This window comes from Oncorhynchus masou, chromosome 5 (genome assembly GCF_036934945.1).
Source record: "Oncorhynchus masou masou isolate Uvic2021 chromosome 5, UVic_Omas_1.1, whole genome shotgun sequence".
In the NCBI taxonomy this organism is placed as follows: Eukaryota; Metazoa; Chordata; class Actinopteri; order Salmoniformes; family Salmonidae; genus Oncorhynchus; species Oncorhynchus masou.
The window spans coordinates 33,239,290-33,261,464 of NC_088216.1; the positions used below are offsets into that span (position 1 = coordinate 33,239,290).

General features: G+C 40.9%; 2 protein-coding genes across 5 annotated transcripts in view; one reads left to right on the top strand and one right to left on the bottom strand.

Moving 5' to 3' along the window:
• The window catches only part of LOC135539460 (apoptosis-stimulating of p53 protein 2-like), a 46,089-nt gene extending 37,377 nt beyond the window's left edge, over nucleotides 1-8,712 (top strand). For all 4 annotated transcript variants that reach the window (XM_064965358.1, XM_064965356.1, XM_064965355.1 and 1 more), the window contains exons 14-18: nucleotides 2,023-2,160; nucleotides 2,689-2,822; nucleotides 3,102-3,268; nucleotides 3,502-3,701; nucleotides 6,546-8,712. In XM_064965358.1, the coding sequence (XP_064821430.1) occupies nucleotides 2,023-2,160; nucleotides 2,689-2,822; nucleotides 3,102-3,268; nucleotides 3,502-3,701; nucleotides 6,546-6,587 (681 nt within the window). In that variant the 3' untranslated portion in view covers nucleotides 6,588-8,712. The remainder of the gene's footprint in view (nucleotides 1-2,022; nucleotides 2,161-2,688; nucleotides 2,823-3,101; nucleotides 3,269-3,501; nucleotides 3,702-6,545) is intronic.
• Nucleotide 8,713: 1 nt separating this feature from the next.
• LOC135539464 (GTP-binding protein 2-like) lies at nucleotides 8,714-17,734 on the bottom strand. Its single transcript, XM_064965361.1, has 12 exons — nucleotides 17,335-17,734; nucleotides 16,800-16,826; nucleotides 16,451-16,635; nucleotides 16,129-16,240; nucleotides 15,534-15,731; nucleotides 15,075-15,249; nucleotides 14,480-14,699; nucleotides 13,374-13,509; nucleotides 12,975-13,033; nucleotides 12,335-12,506; nucleotides 11,674-11,838; nucleotides 8,714-10,886 (listed from the first exon to the last, which is right to left on the bottom strand). Exons 1-12 carry the CDS (start codon nucleotides 17,548-17,550, stop codon nucleotides 10,692-10,694), a joined length of 1,860 nt encoding a protein of 619 aa, XP_064821433.1. The 5' UTR covers nucleotides 17,551-17,734; the 3' UTR covers nucleotides 8,714-10,691.
• Nucleotides 17,735-22,175: the final 4,441 nt, after the last annotated feature.

Sequence of the window (22,175 nt, forward strand, 5' to 3'; positions counted from 1 at the left end):
GGTAACTACGTGATTCCATGTGTGTTATTTCATAGTTTTGATGTCTTCACTATGAATCTACAATGTAGAAAATAGTAATAATATAAAGAAACTCTGAAATGAGTAGGTGTGTCAACTTTCTTGACTGGTACTGTATTAGTAAAGACAAGATTAAATTGAGAATAGTCTGGTGGGTGAAAATATGATCACTTGAGAGAACAGCATGTGCAGTCTGAGGCAAAGAACAGAGCGCAAGTTTTATTTGCAACTTTTTCAAATAATCAATAGCCTATCATGCAGCCCATCTATGTTTTGATTTCTAAGACAATAAGGTTTGTATCATTCACAACTAAAGTTACCAAATAACTCTAAATCTAGTGCATAGGACCTGTTTCAAATCCACTTCTACGCTCAACATAGCCACTTCATATGCACGGAAAAGGAAAAATATAATTTCTATTTTATTTATTTTGTAAAGTTACGGCCTTATTCTAAAATTGACTTTTTTTCAATCTACATGCAGTACCCCATAATGACAATGCAAAAAGTTTTTTTAGATGTTCTTGCCAATTTATTTAAATATATATATATATATATATATATATATATATATATATATATATATATATATATAATATATATATATATATATATATATATATATATATATATATATATATTCCATAGAATGTGGAAAAAGTCAAGGGGTCTGAATACTTTCCGACGGCACTGTAAATGTATATTCTTCTTACTATAAAATCATGTAATACTGTGGAAAATGATAGCACGGGAATTATAAGCATATCTTGTTTTCTAAATGACAGCCTATGGCGCATAGCCAGATAACATGCATATGCCAACTCATTCTGTTCTTCTGAAATACATTTTCTTCATAAGCCGCATCAATGGCTTGTATGCTTGGAGGCCTGGAGATGCTAAACTTGTTTGTTAATTAACTAGCAATTACCGTGAGACCTGCAGACATTTGCATGACAATAACTGTCAACATTTCGTGACCGTCACAGCCCTACCTGTCACGTAAATCCCGTTGGATTGATTGTTTTCATTTTACTCCTGCAACTCTTTCATAGTCTTGCTTGTGCTTGTGTTTTTTTTTCTTGTTAACATTACGACCGTGGAAATGTTTGTAATGACCTGTCAAACACACCCCGGTAATGGTTGAAATGGGCTCAGTGGAATACATTGTCTTTCTGTTGACTCTAAGAACACTAAAGCTTCGTCTGGGATTTACACACCATCTCAACACTTACATCACAATAAAGAGTAAATAAATATTACTTTATTTGGATGGGTGTTCATTTTTTGTGGAATATAAAAGTAATCATTTAATGCAGTTGGGAGGTCAGAAAGTTATAATGATAACAAATAAGATGTACTGAAACGAAAGCAACTTCCGAAAATGAATATTTGGATTGTAGTGATATTATGTCTGATCTCGCAAGCAATGCAAAGTATGTTTAGATAGGTGCATTCTAAAGCTAAGCGTGTTGATTTTTTTTTATACGAGGGTATCCTGCTATTGATAGACTTGTTGAACTATGCAAGAGTACGTGACCACAGTAATTAATGAAGCAGTCTAGACAGTGCAGGTAGGCTAGACTGAGCAAGTGTTTAGTGGTTTCAGCCCTGTTCCACCCCTTTATGTTAATGTTACATATATGGAAGTACACCCAGTGTATTTATGCAAATGATGCACATATCATGATTTTTTTTTAACACATCCAAAAATAAATACCTGATACAATAACAATGTATATTGGACAAATTGAATAACTGAACTGCATTCATTATTTGTCCAAGCCAGTAAAATGTTTTATGTGCTTTAATTCAGTAAATATCTGATGGATAATACAAATTCAACAAAGTTTAGAGGATCTTCATCCATTGTCCAAGTGTTACATTTATTATAATTCATTTTAAAACCTTTTAGCAATTTCGATGACCATAGCTAACAGATGTCACTGCATCATATTGTGAAACACCTACAGCCCTCACTCCTCTCCTCCTACTCTCCTCCTGCAGGGCAAGAGGACCAACCTGCGGAAGGTCGACTCGGAGCGCATCGACCACGGCATGCGGGTGAAGTTCAACCCCCTGGCCCTGCTGCTGGACTCATCATTGGAGGGCGAGTATGATCTGGTGCAGAGGGTCATCTATGACGTGAGTAGTCCCACTCCTTTTAATTGAAGAGATAGTATAGTGTTGAGAAGATAAGTAGGGTTGGGAGTCAAGGGGTTGTTGGCCGGATTCGAACTCAGTGATGTGAGTTTTACATCATTAGCCCTCCTAATTTCAATGTCAATACCTCAGACGACTCTTCCAAGCAGACGTCCCATAAGCGAAGGCTTTGCAATGCCGCTGCAAGTAATACTTAGTAGTAGTACTCTTAAGCAACTACAAACTCTGGTCTACGTCCATCAAAACGGTTAGCTTAGAAGTTGCCCTTAAGCACAGTTATAGGACCTGCTAAAACCTACCCCAATCCTAACCTCAACCATGTTGCATTTAGGCACAGATCTAAGATCAGGTAAACCCTCCCCAAATCCTAACCTCAACCATGTTGCACTTAGGCACATATTTAAGATCAGCTAATCCCTCCCCAAATCCTAACATCAACCGTAAGGGGTAAAGACTGATAACTGACCTTGTCTAGGAAATGTCTTGAAACATATGAACTTTTCCCTGTAGGTGGATGACCCCAGCCTGCCCAATGATGAGGGCATCACAGCCCTGCACAACGCCGTCTGCGCCGGCCACACCGAGATCGTCAAGTTCCTGGTGCAGTTTGGCGTGAACGCCAACGCCGCCGACAGCGATGGCTGGTGAGTCATTGTCACGTTACAGTTGCCGTTGTCTCTTTACAGTAACTTTACAGTGGTTGTTGTGACTTTACAGTAGCTTTATCAAAGCTGTTGTCACCCCCGGTTGTTCTCTTTTTATTTCTCCCCTCCTTCACTCCCCCACTCTCCCTCACCCATCATCTTGCTCTCATATCCTCCAACTATCCCACCTTGTTCCCTCTTATCTCTTTCTCCCTCTGCCCTCCTCTCTACCTCCCCCCCCCTCTGCCCCCACCTCTCCTCTCCGTGTCTCTCTCCCAGGACTCCGCTGCACTGCGCGGCCTCCTGTAACAACGTGCAGGTGTGTAAGTTCCTGGTGGAGTCCGGGGCTGCTGTGTTCGCCACCACCTACAGTGACATGCAGACAGCGGCAGACAAGTGCGAGGAGATGGAGGAGGGCTACGCACAGTGCTCCCAGTTTCTCTACGGTGAGACCGCTGGTGTACTCTGACTGGAGGCAAAGCACAAACATTATTTGCTCAAAACACTGTGCGCCTATTATTATTTTTCCGTTTTGCACTCGACCCCTCTGCTTGTATACAAAATGTAGCTACCCTCACCTACTCTAACTGACGTTCGTCCTTCCATAACATGTTTTGGCGGATATTGAATTTGAACAGCTTGTTCCTGACAAGGTGGGTGGGATTTTGTGTTGATGCAGGTGTACAGGAGAAGATAGGCATCATGAACCGTGGGGTGGTGTACGCCCTGTGGGACTACGAGGCCGAGGACGACGACGAGCTGGCCTTCCAGGAAGGCGACTGCATGACTGTGCTGCGGCGCGAGGACAAGGACGAGATAGAGTGGTGGTGGGCCCGCTGCGGAGACCGAGAGGGCTACATTCCAAGGAACCTGCTAGGGGTGAGCAGGAGAGAGGGGGGACACTAGCCTGGTCACACATGTGCTCCACCCCTAGTTCCTAAGTCCTAGGCACTCCTGTAGATCTGAAAGGATGGGATTGGTGTAAGAAATATGGCAAAAATCATAGGCAGGATGAAGAGCAGTCAATTTTGGAATTCAGCAGTTGTCTGTCTGGAGGCTGCAGCTCCATATTATATTCAGAGCAGTGGTTTAGTATAGGAAAAGTGGACATACACATATCCATTGGTTTTGACCAGGGGCCATTTCCACAAAGCGTCTAAAAGGAGGAATGCTGATCGAGGATCTGTCCATATACTGTAAAACTTCCATTAAACGCAGGGCCTCCAACAAACACCTGTCTCTTCTAATGGCCGAGCATCGCAAAATAAATGCCAGTCTCTATTAAACGTAGGGTCAAAACAGGGTAATTTACCAGATGGTTATGCATGCAGGCATTCTCTCGCACTGCTCCACTGGGATTTCACAGCATCTCTCCCAAAGAGTTCAGAATTGTTTTTCAAACCTCTCTCTCTACCTTGTGCTGGATGATTGATCCCAACCTGCCAAAGTACAATAATTCTGTCTGTTAGCCAGCGGAAAAAAAAACTGACCACCATGTTGTTTTTAGTTGAACCTTTTTATTTAACTAGGCAAGTCAGTTAAGAACAAATTCTTATTTAGAATGACGACCTAGATAGAGGTTGGATATTCAACAGACATTCGGCTCTATGGGGCTAGTTAGAGAGATACAGTACCAGTCAAAAGTTTGGACACACCTACTCATTCAAGGGTTTCCTCATTCAAGGGTTTCCTACATTTCCTACATTGTAGAATAATAGTGAAGACATCAAAACTATTAAATAACATATATGGAATCATGTAGTAACCCAAAAAGTTTATTGTATATTAGAGATTCTTCAAAGTAGACACTATTTTGAATTGATGACAGCTTTGCACAGTCTTGGCATTCTATCAACCAGCTTCACCTGGAATGTTTTTCCAACGGTCTTGAAGGAGTTCCCAGCCCTCCATAACACTCCTTCTTGGTCAAATAGCCCTTACACAGCCTGGAGGTGCGTTGGGTCATTGTCCTGTTGTAAAACAAATAATAGTCCCACTAAGCACAAACCAGATGGGATGGAGTATCGCTGAAGAATGCTGTGGTAGCCATGCTGGTAAAGTGTGCCTTGAATTCTAAATAAATCACAGACAGTGTCACCATCACACCTCCTCCCTCATGCTTCACGGTGGGAACCACACATGTGGAGACTACCCGTTCACCTACTCTGCGTCTCACAAAGACACGGCAGTTGGAACTAAAAATCTCACATTTGGACCAAAGGGCAGTTTTCCACCGGTCTAATGTCCATTGCTTGTGTTTCTTGGCCCAAGCAAGTCTCTTATTATTGCTGTCCTTTAGTAATGGTTTATTTGCAGCAATTTGACCATGAAGGCCTGATTCACACAGTCTCCTCTGAACAGTTGATGTGTCTGTTACTTGAAAACTGTGAAGCATTTCTTTGGGCTGCAATTTCGGAGGCTGGTAACTCTAATGAACTTATCCGCTGCAGCAGAGGTAACTCTGGGTCTTCCTTTCCTGTGGCGGTCCTCATGAGTCAGTTTCATCATAGAGCTTGATGGGTCTTGCAACTGCACTTGAAGAAACTTTCAAAATTCTTGAAATTTAATGATGAACTGTCTTTTCTGTTTGCTTATTTGAGCTGTTCTTGCCATAATATGGCCTTGTCTTTTACCAAATAGGGCTATCTTCTGTATACCACCACACCCTTGTCACAACACAGCTGATTGGCTCAAATGCATTAAGAAGAAAATAAATTCCTCAAATTCACTTTTAAAAAGGCACACCTGTTAATTGAAATGCATTCCAGGTGACTAACTCATGAAGCTGGTTGAGAGAATGCCAAGAGTGTACAAAGCTGTTATCAAGGCAAAGGGTGGCTACTTTGAAGAATCTCCAACACTCTTTTGGTTACTACATGATTCCATATGTCTTATTTCATAGTTTTGATGTCTTCACTATTATTCTACAATGTAGAAAATAGTAAATAAAATAAAGAAAATCCCTGGAATGAGTAGGTGTGTCTAAACTTTTGACTGTTACTGTATATATCCAACTTCCAACCTCTAACTATACCACAATCCACTTTGACAGTAGCTTTTTTATCAACTTGTAGAGCTGGAAACCTGATTATAACAGTGTGAGCTCTGCGTTTTTAAGCAAATAAACACCTGGGCGCTTAAAGTTATCCATTATGGCAAATTAAATATAAAAAGTCCTACTCTGAGATGTTGTGAATACTGGCCCCGGTGCTGGGGGTCAAAGAATATGTTCAGTGAAAAGCAGGGGTGCAACTTTCACTGAGCGGTCTAGTAGGTTATTTGGAGTGTTTATCCAATTGTAAAAAAATATTTCTAATAATAATTATGTCACCCCCACTTCTAAAACTGAAGTTGTGCCCCTGGGGAAAAGTATAAAAGTGCAACTTTCAATCTATCTGGGGAAGAAATTACCCTTGAGGGTCTACTTCTCTGATTAGAAGACTGGTAAAGACCTAACATTTCTTAGTCCTGCATGCCTTGTGAAGACCTACCAGCTCCTTGCGTAACCCCCTTGACAAAACCTTTTCTGCCATTTCACATAACGGAGATAATCCTTTATCTGGCAAGAATGAATAGATTTCTTTATCTAGTGGGGGAAATACTGTCACTTAAGAATATTATGTAATAATGCTGAATCTAAATTGAGACCATCTAAATGAGAATCTCAGCCCCCTGCTTACCATAGTTGTATGATCTTTAAAAATTGTATTTTCTTCTTCTTAGCTGTATCTGAGGATCAAGCCACGGCAGAGGAGCTTGGCTTAAATTATATCGGCTCACATTCCACCCTACTCGCTGACAACTCCGACTTGAAGAAGTTGAAGAACAAGAAGTTTACTTTAGAAAGGCGAATGAAGAACTTTAATAGTCCAGCACTACATTTCACGCTTCTGGTCATTTGGATGTCAAAGTCGAGCATTACACTTCAATCATTTGGTCTTTTGGAACTGTCTGTGAAGGACCATATCATGCTAAATGGTTTTCAACCTATGTATGGATAATATACACATGGTCATGCTGTTTCCTTTTCACTGCAGGAATGTATACACCGTGCAACATTTGTAATGGACACTTCTGGACAGTTTTTTTTGTAGACGTGTGATTTTCTGAGCATCAATTTGTTAGGGTTTGTAACTGTGGCAGTTGGAAATGTAAAGCTTTTTCTACGTCATGGCATTTTCCATAATCTTACTATCAGGTTATCACAAACAATCTTTCTGTGGGTATACAGTGCCTTCAGAAAGTATTCATACCCCTTGACTTATTCCACATTGTGTTACAGCCTGAATTCAAAATGGATTACATTTGTTTATTTCTCACCCATCTACACACAATACCCCATAGTGAGAAAGAAACGTTTTGTATTGAAAATGAAATACAGAAATATCAAATTAACATAAGTATTCACACCACTGAGTCAATAGATGAAAGAATCACCTTTGGCAGCGATTTCAGCTGAGTTTTTCTGGGTAAGTCTCTCTCTAAGAGCTTTGCACACCTGGGTTGTACAATATTTGCACATTATTATTTTAAAAATTCTTCAAGCACTGTCACGTTGGTTGATCATTTGTAGATCGCCATTATCAATTCTTGCCACATTTTGAATCCGATTTATGTCAAAACTGTAACTAGGCCACTCAGGAACATTTGATGTCTTCGTAACCAACTCCAGTGTATATTTGGCCTTGTATTTTAGGTTTTTGTCATGTTAAAAGGTGAATTTGTCTCCCAAAGTCTGTTGGAAAGCAGACTTAACCAGGGTGTCCTCTAGGATTTTGCCTGTGCTTAGCTCTATTCTGTTTATTTTTATCCCAAAAAAAACTCCATAGTCTTTGCCGATGACAAGCATACCTATAACATGATGCAGCCACTACCATGCTTGAAAATATGAAGTGGCATTCAGTGATGTGTTGGATTGTTGCCAAACCTAACGATTTGTATTCAGTACATTTCAGTACAAAGGGGTTGAATACTTATTGTCTGAAAAGCTTTTCATTTGTATTTAATTTGTAATTAAAATAATAATATCCACTTTGACGTGTGTGTGTATGCGTGCGACACAGAATGTTTAATCCATTTTAAATTCAAGTTGTAACACAATGTGGAAAAAGTCAAGGGGTGTGATCACTTTCTAAAGGCACCGTAGTTCCACCTGGATTTGAAGCTTTGTAATGTTGTGGTGGAGTTACTTTTGTTTTCCTATGAATGTCTATTTTTCAATATTTTTGTCGAACATTTTGTGTAAGTACTGTATGTAGCCTGGCATGCTGTGCAAGTAATGAATGTTGAAAAGCACAAGCTTCAAGGGCCTTTGCTCAACATCATCTCCTTATCCAATCCTTCATATCTTAAAGGGCTGCTCAATATTATTCCCGGAGAGGTACAGTCCTGTATGTTTTCGATCCAACCATAATCTAGCCCATCCTATTTATAACAATTAGGTGGTTGATAAGCTGAAGCTGGTTAGTTACAACTGCGGTTGGAGCGAAAACAAACATACATGAGGGTAGCTCTCCAGGAACAGGGTTGGGCCGCCCTGCACGTGGACCAGACAGAATATGACCAGCATTTTTTTGGTTACACGTTATAACTTTCATGATTAAGCCATTATAATCCTTTATAAATGCCTAATAATTAATGTAAATAGTCATATTAATAGTATGTAGACCCTTAAACTATTTATACATCTTTAGCTTATTCATGAAAGTCATTTATAAAAGTGTAAACACATTTTAAGAATGGAATTTAGTCATTTAAACCAGTGACATTTCAAAACGTTGCTTTTAGCTAAGCTGCAAAATGCACATTAAATGTGTTCTGTGAACAACCTGTGTTGACCATCAAGCCAAATAAGTTCAGCTTTTAAAGTCAATAAAAATATGCAAAAATACTTGTCTTTTGAATTTTTTTATGGGGAAAGTGTCACGATAAAACATGTTTAATAGTATTTACACAACCTTGATGCAATGCATACACATACTGCAAACTTGCCACGTGTCTCAACCAAAGAAGCTAATACCTGTAATATTATATTTATTATATAATCTAAAAGAAAAGCGCACTGCATGCTTTCTGTATATTTCCCATGACCGCAAACATGTAAAGATCAGCTGATACTTGAATAAGCAGAATACATCAGTGGTCACCGAGACCTTATTATGCATCAACAACATGATAAATTGAATCCCATGTTTCACTACTGAGCACCTTACAGCTCTACGGTACAAAGTCCGGGAACCTCTGGCGGACTCAAACATGCAGAAGCTATTCCAAAAATACAAAGTGCAAAATCGACAACTCTCACAAATGTTTTTGCTTCAAAATGGTATTTAGAAGTGGATGTACATTACATTCAATGCTTTAGTTATAATTGCACACAACCTCGTAAAGGGTGAGGGATAAAGTCTAGAGTTCAATAAATATTTGTCACATAGGAGTCCATTTAGTCTGATTTTTAGATTTTCACAAGTCCCTATTAAGCATGCAGACTGAACATGGGTATCTAGCTGCACAAAGCTGCCTTGTACACAGACAAGCCTGAAGCTATGACATAGACAGCATTGGGTTCAATGGGTTGACATAACAGGGTAATAAAAGCGGCGTCTCTACTATGGAAAATATCACTTAATACTTGCCCCTACATTTCTTTCAGAACGGGTTTGCAATGCAACATTCACTTGACTTCGCCAAGCATCTCGACTCTGCTCATTCTCAACCCTCACACATTATTGCTGCCCTACACAGACTTAGTTGAATTTAACATTTAGAAAATTAGCATGGCAGCATTTACGGTCGCCACTTATTTGCGTCACCAAAATGGGCAGCACGTAGTCTACTTTTCCTTAATACTAATCAAGACGAATGAAGTGCAGAGAGTAAACCACAATATTTTAGAAAAAGTATGGAAGGAAACTTGCATCCAAAAGCATGTTAGAAGAGCTCTTCCTTTTGCAGACAGGATCACCACTGGTCGACTTCCCTGCTTTCCACATGCTTTTGAAAGCAATGCTAACTATGTACCTATTTACCTACCTATTTACACTAGCATCGCTACATGCTCCAAAAATGCTAGCCATTCTGCACATTGCTAAATAATAAACTTAAAAACGACCACCTTAGGTCAGGGTTTCCAAAACTCACCCCACGGGTGTACGCTTTGTTTTTTGCTCTAACACCACACAGTTGATTCAAATAATCAAAGCTTGATGAGTTGTTTAATTGAATCAGCTGTGTATTGCTCGGGCAAAAACCTTTGCGTGCACCCGGGCAGGGGGCAGGACCGAATTTGGGAAACCCTGCCTTAGGTAAGTCGACAATGAGCTAAAACTTTTAAAAAGCCAACTATCCCTTTAAACCTCCAAAGGATGGGTATGCTGAGTATGTTCCACATCGTCCAGTCCAAGTAAAACAGGTGGAGCATGCATTTGATCTATTGTATCTGTTATGAAATGACCCTCTGGTGTTTGGAGCCAGAGGGATGGGAATGGTTCCTTCAAGCAATCCACAGCAGATTAGATGAAAGCTTAGCCTGCCTTCGAAGAGGTCACCCAGTTTTCGACTAAAGACGCTGACCTTTGGCCAAACCCACCCTCGTCAAAGCGTCGCCTCAGAATCCACCACTGAGAAGGATCAAGGTTTTCAATCGGGCTTCACATCTTTACATGGCACGAGGGGCAGATGAGGAAAGTACAGTACAGACACACTTAGATACGAACAAATGGTGATTAAAATACCATTGTGTGGTTCAATACCAATCTACTGGGATGACGTCCTGTGCCGGCAGTTCACACAAACTTACTAAGAAAGGGGGGTGGGGGCATGTTCAGGGGAGCTTATAATTTCCTCTCCTTCCCTCCTTTCTCCTCCTCTCTATTTCTCTATCTCCCTCTGGTTCTGGTCGTGGATCTGGTTTTGGTCATGCGAGTCGGGCAGGAGGCTGGTGACATGGCCGATGCCCTTGGTCACGCCCTCCCTGAAGAGCAGCTTGGCGCCCATGCGGAGGTACTCGGGGTGTTTGATGAAGCGGAAGCAGACCACGGCCCTCTCTCCTGTGCGCAGCTCCTCCTGGTGGTGAAAACAGGGAAGGGCACACAAAACAGTTTGTGTTGACTCATAAAGCAGCAGGGCCACAATCAGTAGGTAGACGTTGCTGATAGAGCTGACCTGATTCCTCTTCCTCTACATGGCAGAGTGGCATGTTTGTACTATACAATAAAATCTCTATCTGAACATTGCACAAAGTTTCATTTCTGGTATAAAAAAAAATATTGACCTTGTACAAATTTGTCTAAATACTACAATGTATGAAGGATGCTGTATAAAAGAAAAAGTAGTGTATACTTAAACAATAATGCCGAGGGGGTGTTGGTATATGGCCAGTATATCACGGCTAAGGGCTGTTCTTATGTCTGGATACAGCCCTTAACCGTGGTATATTGGCCATATACCACAAACCCCTGAGGTGCCTTACTGTTATTATAAATAGGTTACTGAGGTAATTAGAACAGTAAACAAGTAGTTTTGCATCATACCAGTGGTATATTTAAACAATAAGGCCTGGGGGGGTGTGGTATATGGCCAATATACCACGGCTAAGGGCAATTCTTATGCATGACGCAATGCGTAGTGCCTGGATACAGGCCGTAGCCGTGGTATATTGGCCATATACCACAAACCCCTGAGGTGCCTTATTGCTATTATATATTGTTTACCAATGTAATTAGAGCAGTTTAAATAAATGTTTTGTCATACCCGTGGTATACAGTCTGATATACCATGGCTGTCAGCCAATCACTCAATCAGTATTCAGGACTCTAACTACCCAGTTTATAATTATTGTTACTAAACAAACCTTTCCATGCAGGCACTCCACGGTGGCTGTCTGTCTTACGTTCCCCACGTGCACGGTCACTTGGAACCCCCGACGGAATGTTTTGGCGTGGAAGAGAAGGACGATGGCCGCCTCAAACTGCCAGCAGATGGTGGGGTTCATCTTCGGGCTGACCATCACCATACCCTATTCAACACACACACACACACACTCACCAATAAGTACTTTGGGAGATGGGAAAGGAACAACCATTGTGGAAGTGATTTTAGAAAAACAGTACACTGCATTTTGACTACATATGATTTGTGAGTGTATGTATGTATTATGTTGTATTATGAGTGTGCTATCAATGCTACCAATAAAAAAAAAAACTATTTATAGAAGAGAGAGAGAACAAAAGAGAGAACAAAAACATAGTAGGATACACAGACCTCCTACCTATACTTGAGATTTCACATGTAACACACAAAACAGAGGACATATGACAGTATCATAACCATGAGCAGTTTGTGCAGTCTTCTTGTTTCCAAATGTGACCCTGCAATGTTCAGTCAGATTAAGGGATGAGATTGGCAGAAAATAGAAAATGGGAGGGGAAACTATAGTATCTTATAGATAAAAGTCATGAAAATTCACATCTGGGCACATGTGGTGCGAGTGTGTTGTGGCTGAACCCTCTGACCTTGCGAAGCAGCGATCGGTCAAAGTTGCCGAGGGCCAGTGTGGCGGCTTGGCCGGCTCTCAGCACCCTGCAGGCCGAGCGGTTCCTATGGATGCTGCCCACCTTCAGCCTCAGGAAACGGCCCTCGTCCGTGGGGCCAACCACCAGCCTCTCCCCCTCGCGACACACCCCACTGTCCACGGGACAACGGGAGGAAAAACATATGATATGTCAAAGTGGAACTTTCCAGGGCAAATCATTTTTAGCAGCGCTTCAGGGTTACACCGTTTGCAGTACATCGACTTCTATTGGTTTTTGATTAGCGAAGAGCTTAACTGAGCAAATCATCTAAAAGTATCTTTAAAAAAAGTCCAACAAAGTCACCTATAGATGTGAACATGATGCACGAAAAATGAATAATAATCGGTAACATGACATGAATGGGATTTGTGCCACAAATGCTAAAACGTTAGCACTTGGAAACAGTGCCAGGGAAACTAACCCAAAGCAGGATTGCTGTCAGACCTTGTCCATAGACAGCTTACAGGGTAAGGAGACCAATATGTCAATTTGTAATTTGGGTGAACAATCCCTAGAACAGTGCTAAATCAATCCATTATCATTCATTCATGAGTATCAATATGACTTATGGCCAACTGACCTGTAGAGAGTTCCTCCCACCACTGTCCCCACATCTGGCACGGTATATATCTCATCTACCTATATTCACAAGCAGAGGAATTAGGACTTCTATTTTGCAAGCGTTGATGCAGAATAAGGGTGTGAATCTGAATGTGTGAAAGTGCATGTTCACATCTCGTATGTATGCAATGTATGTGTGGGTGTATGTTCTGTTATGCGTGTGCATGAATGCATGTATGCGTTCAGATGGGTTTGTAAAGAGTGTGTGTATGTGGGTAATATATTAGTTATTTGTGCACAAACGCGTGTGCATGTGTATTATTGTGTTAGTTGTGAGTGTGCGTGGACACACACAATGTCCATGCGCACACATCATTCACACAATAATTGTATCCGTTAATGTGTCTGGGTGTAGTACCTGGAACTCAGTGAGTTGCTGCATGAGCTCCTCTTGCTCCTTGCTGTTGCTGAGAGGAGGCAGGATGTTGAAGAAGACCTTAAGCAGGTCCAGACTCTCTCCAGACACGCTGGACAGGGTGAAGATGGGTGTGATGCTATGGTATAAAGAGTGGACATGACTTTTACAACCAGTATATAACCTAAGCATAAAAAAGGCATCATAATGGTGTCATTCAGTGTAAAGAAATTGGCTTGGGTGATTGTAATGTCATTCTCTGGATGTCAACTGGTTATCTGGTTGAGGAGACATCTGATATCTAGATTACAACCAGGTAAAGACATGTTTTTCATGGCTACATCAAGTCATAAAAATTTCATATTTTGGATGTTATCTGGTCAGATAACCAATAACAACCAGATAGACATATGTTAATGGTTGCTCAAAAGATGTCTAAAAAACTTCTCACCTGGTTATCTGACTTCCATAAAATGTGTTTACACCTGGGAAAATTGCATCATTATGATGTCCCATGCCAAATTCTGCCCACTAAGATAGTTAGTCCATTGATGCTTAAATGGGTGTATACACCCAACTAGGCCTGGGAATTTCCAGGGACCTCACAATATGATATTATCATGATACTTTGATGCCGATACGATATGTTTTGCGATTCTCACAATTCTATATGTATTGCGATGTGATGCAGCAATTTTATTGTGATTCGATGTTCCAAACATATTTCTCACCATATGTCTCCTGCAGAGGGACAAGCGAGAGCCATGAGAAAACAAGTTTTGATCAATCATGGAAATAAAAGCGCTAAAACAAATTGGCTCCCTATTTAAAAAGATGGAGAACAAAAAAGGAAAAATACTGGAGTTTTGGTGCAGCTTTCGCAAACAATAATATTGAGATATTGTCAAAACAATATGATATATCGTCAAAAATAATATCCCAATATGTAACTGTATTGATTTCCCCCCCACCAATACAAGCGTTGCCGTACATGCTTGCTAAGTCAATTCCCTTCTAGTCACTCTGGACTAAGGCCTATGTGGTGTATATTGGGTTCTGAATCTCAATTCTAGTTTCCTTATAGGTCTTTTCTCCTTTTCAGCAGCTACCTGGAGGATTGAGCGAACTGCTGGGCGGCTGTGACGGCGTCATCCGGGCTAGCCACCACCATCGGCACTTTGTTACAGCCAGGCAGCTTGAGGACATGCTCCAGCTGGCGTACTGTGCGCTCCACCGTGCCCTTGGCGCACAGGTCCACCTTGCTGACCACGATAAAGATGGGTACCTTTAGTGCCATGGCCAGGCCCAGGTGCTCCCGGGTGGTGCCAGCTAAGGTGGAGAAAATCGTATCTGGTTGGGTCAGTGGTAGGGTCGCAAAACTCCCAGTAATTTACCAAAGTTACCAGACTTCAGAAATGTTGGTAACTTTGGTAATTTATACTTGAGTAGAAAAAAATGGTGTCAATGTCGGCCAATGAGTTTCTAGTAAATAGACCATATGGTTCAGGAGTTGATTTATGGAAAAACATCTAATCAACAAGGACCTCATTTGCAATTAACGCCCTCTTTGTAACACTAGTCAGTGGTCACATACTGTAAGTAGTCAAACGCACATCACTAGCTTGCTGGGCCAAACAAATCCTGTAGAAGTTAAAAAGGCCGGCACAATCAACACTGTTATTATAGCTATGTGATCGGGCTTACCTATGCCTGTGTTGGCGCTGACCACCAGCATGGCGAAGTCTGGGCAGTAGCTGGTGAGGCCAAAGATGGTGGTTTTCAGGTACTTGTGGTGGCCGGCCAGGTCAATGAAGGTGATCATCTTAGAAGAGCTCTCACAAATCTCCTCGGCTGTACGGGAGTCACTGTAGTTCACCACCTTCAAAAGCCACATGAGAGGAAGGTCAATTAACTTGTGTGTTGTTACAGTTTTTATGGGTTAGTAACAAATGGAAGGTGTTCAAAACATTTGTGTGCTGTTACACAGTTATTACACTTTTACACAGTTATTACACTCTGTTATTACACTTTTTTGTTATATCAGTGTCGTTTTTGAAGAATAGTTTTTTACATTTTTTATAGTCTTTGCTCAAAGGAAGGGAAAACTCATGCGTGTTTATCCTTCCTTCTTTATCTTGTCACCTATAAGACGCTGTTACCCACCTCCCCTTTGCTATTGAAGCCCAAAATCTCAAAGCTGATGCTTGATGTCCTGCCCGTTTGGATCTCATGAAGGTGCCTGAAGAGGTTGAGGCGTGCCCGGCCTCGCCCGTTGTCCAGCTCGCCTTGCGTCAGCACGCCCAACAGTGTGGACTTCCCGGAGTCCACGTTTCCCAGTACCGCCACACGCAGGTCCAAGAACTGCTCTCATACACACACAAGAGACACTGCAGTGAAATTACAGCAGATTGACGTGGGAGAAATCCTTCATTGTATGTACAGCTTACCATTGACCATTGATTGAGTGCAAAACAAGAGAGTCACTCTCCTTTTGCATTTTAATGCTTAATTGACAGACAGAAAATAAACAATGGGAGATAGGTGAGGAGGACACAGTGAGAAGTGAATTGAACCACAGACTCCAGTGGGGAGTTGCATATGTGCAAGGAGCCAGGAGTGTTACAACTGGATCACGTCTCAGCACACAGTCAGCCCTTCTACTCTATTCACTCTGTAGTCCATAGGCTAGCCTTACTTTTGAGATTTGTAATTTGGGTGAATTGTCTCTTAAATAAGACAAGGTGCTGTTTAATCTCACCTGTTGGTCGTCTGGAACTTTTCGGACAAGAACCTCTGCAATTTTCCGGCAGTTTCTGTCCGAGTCGTAATCCACCTCTCTTTCTCGTAGAAGTGTGATGTCAGCACCAACCCTGGTGAGGCAGAGATAGCACATTTCTAACCAACACCCACCAAACTGAGGGGCAACTGTTAAATACAGTAACAATGGAAAACTGTCAAATTAGACATTTATAAACTAGTTTCTTCAAGATTCAATGGGTATAATTGAAATGACCATGGAGCTGAAGAAAGTATCCCAGATTGTGCCTTCGGTGATGTTTGCAAACAAGGTAGTGACATACTTCTCTGCCATCCTCCGTAGGGTCTTCAGCGAGGCCCTCATGTCTCCCTCTGACAGTCCGACAAGCAGGCCATTGTCTTCCACCCCAATCTGATACACCGCCTCGCCCCGTCCCTCTTGAAGGCGCCATTTTAACTGGGTGGCCAGGTGCTCAAAGCGGTATTGTGTGGGGTTCACCAGCTTCAGCTGCAGTGAAGGTAGAGCACGGGACAGCACTTCACCACCAACAAGTGTCCAACAAGTGAACCTTGTGTATGAGAGCATATACATGGATGTGTTTTGACTTTTGATTACTAGCTACAGGTGAAAGGGAAGATGACATGCAAAAAGAAAGAAATGTATACTAGTACCTTATATTCAATGTTTCCCTCTTCAGCCTGAGAGAAACAGAGGGATGGACATGTTTTGAAAATGTGTGCCTGTACTGTATTTTGACAGACAAGCACACACCCCTGACTAATGTACTTCTGAATAAAAACTACCCACACCACAGCAAGCTATCACTACAGTATTTTACATCTATGCACCACCAGGGGAACAATGTATCTTGCAACATCATGGAGCTGCCAAGCTGCTCTCTTGCAGCTAGTCACAACATTGTTATGCGCGAACGCCAGCTGTTGATGTCAACAAACAAACAAATGTCCATTCCCTGCTTATAACAACGTTACATATGGCCAAAAAGTTTCTTACCATGGAAAAGCTCAGGCGACACCATCTGCCAGATGCTAGCTAAAATAATGTCAGAGTTTGTAAATAGCTAGGCTCTGGCTAGTCTAGCATTGGATAACATCGCTAGCTAGCTAGCTAACTAACATGAACTTGATAGCAAGCTCCAGCTAGCAGTAGCTGTACATCTGCTACAGTAGTAGCTAGCCAACTTACCTCCGGTGGTAAATACGGTGGGGTTTTGTTGGTCTTTGTCTTTTTATTCCTCCGTCTCTTTCTTCTCTTCCCTTTTTTTGAACGCGTTTTTTTGGACGTCATCCTTCTCCCATTACCTGAACTGGGTCCTTGCAAATTTGATCTAACGTTAGGCAAATTTGATCTAACGTTAGCGACTGTACCAACGCCAGTCCCGCCTGATATTCGCGCATCCATCACGTTAATAAATTAGCTAACGCGAACCCACACTGTTTCTGTCAGTAAGAATATAACGGACTTAAAGTTTTACGTCTGCAAATGAATCAATACACATACATATGGGCTCAGAGTGGGTAGCTAACGCAATCGGTCCAACTGAGGCTGGCCTTCTCTCCATCACCTGCCTTCTACTAGTCCAGGGTTCCCCAAATAGCGGCCCGCGGCCCTATTTATATTATATTATTTGTTACAAATGTTATACTATTATTATTTGTTATAATTGTTGGACATACAATATTATAAACACCAGGAAATCAGCTTCAAGTGATTTTAATTGTGGAATTCTGTTCCCAAATTACCACACATAATAAAGAGAGACTTGATCTCAAATAAATGTAAGCAGGGTTTGAAATGATTCAATTTTTTTGTTGTCAAATATGATATCTGCTTGGGCTTCTTGCAGTCAATGTGCAGTCTACAAATTGTGTTCTGGTCACCAACCATCAACAAAAAAATCGTCCCCCTGCTAAATTCTGCAGATGATCCCTGCGGACTGTAAAAATATGTTGACTCTCCTGCCTCAAACGAGCCTCCACCACTACTATCCGTGTGATCTGGGGTTTTCCTTCAGGGTTTGCAAAAGTTACCAGAATCACAATGTTCAAATTGGCTATATGGTAAAAAAAAATATTAAATTTTTTAATGTGGTTTTCGGTCTTAATTTAAGATTAGGCATAAGGTTAGCAGTGTCGTTAAGGTTAGGCTTAAAATGCAATTTTAAGAGATAAATTGTAGAAATAGGCGGGGGACTTTGTGGCTGTGGTAACTAGTGATGACCGGAAGGAAACCTCCTTAATTACATAAAAATGATTCCGCTTATTTCTATTGTATGTAAAGAATCCAAACAGTACATCTCTCCACAATAGTGTAAAATCTTCATAAATATGTTCAATTATAAACCTACTGATGTCTTGCCACAGTTTTCTTACATGCATACAATGCCAAAAAAAGATGCACAACTGTTTCTGGGTGGTCATTACAAAAGGAGCAATTTGAGTAGATGTTTTCCTTAAACTTCTTCATATAGTGGTTGGCACGATAATATTTATGAATAATTTTAAAGGAAACTTCCTTAATTTTGTTAACAAGTAGGTATGTGTGTGGCAACATCCAAACTTTTTTCCAACAGACATTATCAATAAATCCATTCCAATAAGGCATGACATTATGTATAGATACAACATCCTGCTGAAACAAGGATCGTAATCGCTCTGTTGTTGAATGGACCAAAAGAGAAACAAATCTTTCCTACTGATGAGTCAACAGGGTCAAGAGAAGGTAGGCTCTGAGGGTCAGGTCTTGACATGTTCCTGAATAACAGAGCAACACCTGAGGGAATGGCATCTAAAACAATTTCAAAATCTTCAGGTGTTACATTGACCTTGTAAAGCGATAAGAATTCCTTATAACTGAGTAAAATACCCTCTGCATTTACCAGTTGGCTCACCAATAAGATATTATTTCGGAACCAATATTCTAAAAACAAATAACTATTTTTATACAATATATCCCGATTATTCCATATATAATATCTGTGTGGAGAAAAAATATGTTGATAAATTAAGGACCATGATAAGAAAACCTGCCGATGAAAAGCAGAACGTTTCACTGAAACGTTGTCAATATTATAATTGCAAAACAACATGAAGTTAAGGCCACCAAAAGTAGAGAAGACATTATGAGGAATACAATTCCAGATAGAAGTGGGTCTTCTTAGGAATTGTTTTATCCAATTGATCTTAAAATTATTATTTAAAGTAGTAAAGTCCAGAAAATTCAGTCCACCATTCTCATACGTGTTCATCACAACATTTATCCTAATGTAATGGGTACGGTTTCTCCATAGAAAGTTGAAAAGCATCTGGTCTATCTCTACTTATTTTACTGTCAAGATGGGCACGTTTCTCGACTCATACCCTGGAGAAGGGATTGCGTGACGATTAGTTTAGCAACCGCGTGACGCAACATGATAACGTGAACGCGATTGGTCGACAGTCTGTTGGGTGGGGTGTTTGCACCTAATGTTTTGTTTCTGTACTGCAGTTTGACTGACGTCTGGTCCAGGATGACAATTTCTTTTGATTGCCAGAGTCCGTTTTGAAATTTCCTTATAAGACATTTCAGTCACCGCCTTTGTGCACAAAACATCAATTGAATTATTCAAATAATTGTCACAGAGGTATATTTTTTTTCCATCACTCACTGCCGAAGATATGAACATTTTATTTTCATCCAATGCCTGCCATGTTGCATTGCTCCCTGTGCGCACTGGGTGCTAGTGCGCATGTATGTGATGTTTGCACTGCCGGCCCGCTCGTTAGGCAGCCGCCATAGAGCAGATTGACGAGGGCGCCATTTTCTGAGCTAAACTGACCAAGATGCTCGTGACGCCGCCCTTTGATAAACAGTGCCCACTTTGTCAAAGGCAAGGGACAAAATATTTTGCTTGTCCATTTCCCAGCGCGCCTCTCCAGGGTGGTGTTGAAGAAACGCATCTCTGCAGCGCTACACCAACGTTCCGTCAAACATTTTTTTATCTGACTTAAATCATGTAGCACATATAGGATAAGGAAGAGAGAGTATGTGGCCTTTTCTGTAGCCTACAGGCTGGAGATTAAATGTATGACAATGTAATGAGAGGGACAATATTAACAAACAACATATCCTAAAGTCAGGACAGGTCAAAGTAAAATGGACAATATTGAATGGATGATCACAACTGTTGTCCAGGAGTTTCACCACATTGTCATGATCAGAGGGTTCAAATTTGTATCCATACATTTTTCACAAACGGATCATAGCAAAAAAGAAAATACTTCTGCATTTCCCGCTGAGTAAATAGGCTGACGATAACTTCTGATAAAGATGGGTAGCTGATATTCAGAGCTTAAATAACCAAATTGATTAGTCACAGGAATCAGGACTAATAAATTCAATGCAATGGCCTGTTTTTACAAAGGGTGGGACGTGGTAGGCTACACCCCAGTAAATATGAGCTGACTTCTGTCTTGTTTTGGTGTTTTACAAATGGTAGGTTTTCCACACGCCCAACAGTGTGGACTTCCCTGAGTCCACGTTTCCCAGTACCGCCACACGCAGGTCCAAGAACTGCTCTCATACACACACAAGAGACACTGCAGTGAAATTACAGCAGATTGACGTGGCAGACATCCTTCATTGAATGTACAGATTACCATTGACCATTGATTGAGTGCAAAGCAAGAGTCACTCTCCTTTTGCATTTTATACTTACAATTCAAACAGCTTTTTTGTTAGTAGAGCATTTAACCGTCTTAAAATAAAGTTCCATTTCTTTTTGTAGGGTAAGAAAATGTGGTTTTCTGTTTGTAAATGTACATTTGTGTATATGAAATTTGGCCAAAAGAATAATGAAATTAATTACATAAAAAATGTTTCAGCTTATTTCTATCTTATGTTAAGAATCGTGGTTGGCAGAATAATATTTATGAATTATTTTAAAGGAAACTTCCTTAATTTTGTTAACAAGTAGGTATGTGTGTGGCAACATCCAAACTTTTTTCCAACAGATATTATCAATAAATCCATTCCAATAAGGCATGACATAAGGTATAGATACAACATCCTGCTGAAACAAGGTTTGTATATCTCTGTTGTTGAATGGACCAAAAGAGAAACAACTCTTTCCTACTGATGAGTCAACAGGGTCAATAGAAGGTAGGCTCTGAGGGTCAGGTCTTGTTGTATTCGGCGCATGTGACAAAGTTTGATTCGATTTTTTATTTGACCCCTTAAAACAACACATTTCACTGCACCTATCCAGTGGTGTAAAATACTTAAATAAAAATACTTCCAAGTACTACATAAGTAGTTTTGGTGGGTATCTGTACTTTACTATTAATATGTTTGACAACTTTTAATTTTACTTCACTACATTCCGAATTACAAGAATGTACTTTATACTCCATACTTTCTCACTGACACCCACAAGTACTTGTTAAATTTTGAATGCTTAGCAGGACAGGAAAATGGTCCAATTCACACACTGGTCCTGGTCATCTCTACTGCTTCTGATCTGGCGGACTCACTAAACACAAATGCTTCATTTGTAATTTATGTCCGAGTGTCTCCCTGAGCCCATGTCCCAGACAGACAGAACAGCAACACCAGCAGAGCTACAGCACCCCTCATTTTAAAAGAACACCTCTACTGAAATGATGTAGTCTAGGGCTCAGTGCCCTTGCTTATACATACACAGCTTGGGTATCGACTGCATGAGAATTTAACACATCTGTGACAGAAAGAACACTGAGAGAACATTGCCGAAGATGACCTCATGTCTCTTATATCTGATGTTCCTTACAGCGGTGGAAGAAGTGGACCTGTGTTTGGTCTCTCCCCTTCCTGTTCTGACCTGTGTGGCAGGCTGGCAGCCTTTATGGCTTAGTCATCCAAAGTAAACAAAGGGAAGCAAGACAACTTTCAAACACATTGACAAGTGTTGCTTCCAGTGCTCATAAAGGTAGACTTACATAGTAATGAAGAATGGCTTTTCTGTATATAGGGCATGAAGCTATGTGTATTGTGTAATCGTGTATTATGTG

Bases quoted from the DNA above. Each gene is read 5' to 3' on its own strand.
- LOC135539464 (XM_064965361.1), bottom strand. From the start codon at position 17,550: ATGGATGCGCGAATATCAGGCGGGACTGGCGTTGGTACAGTCGCTAAC. The intron at 16,636-16,799 runs GTACTAGTATAC...CCTTCACTGCAG, and splicing joins AGGGAAACATTGAATATAAG to CTGAAGCTGGTGAACCCCAC. The intron at 14,700-15,074 runs GTAAGCCCGATC...TCTCCACCTTAG, and splicing joins CAGCGCCAACACAGGCATAG to CTGGCACCACCCGGGAGCAC.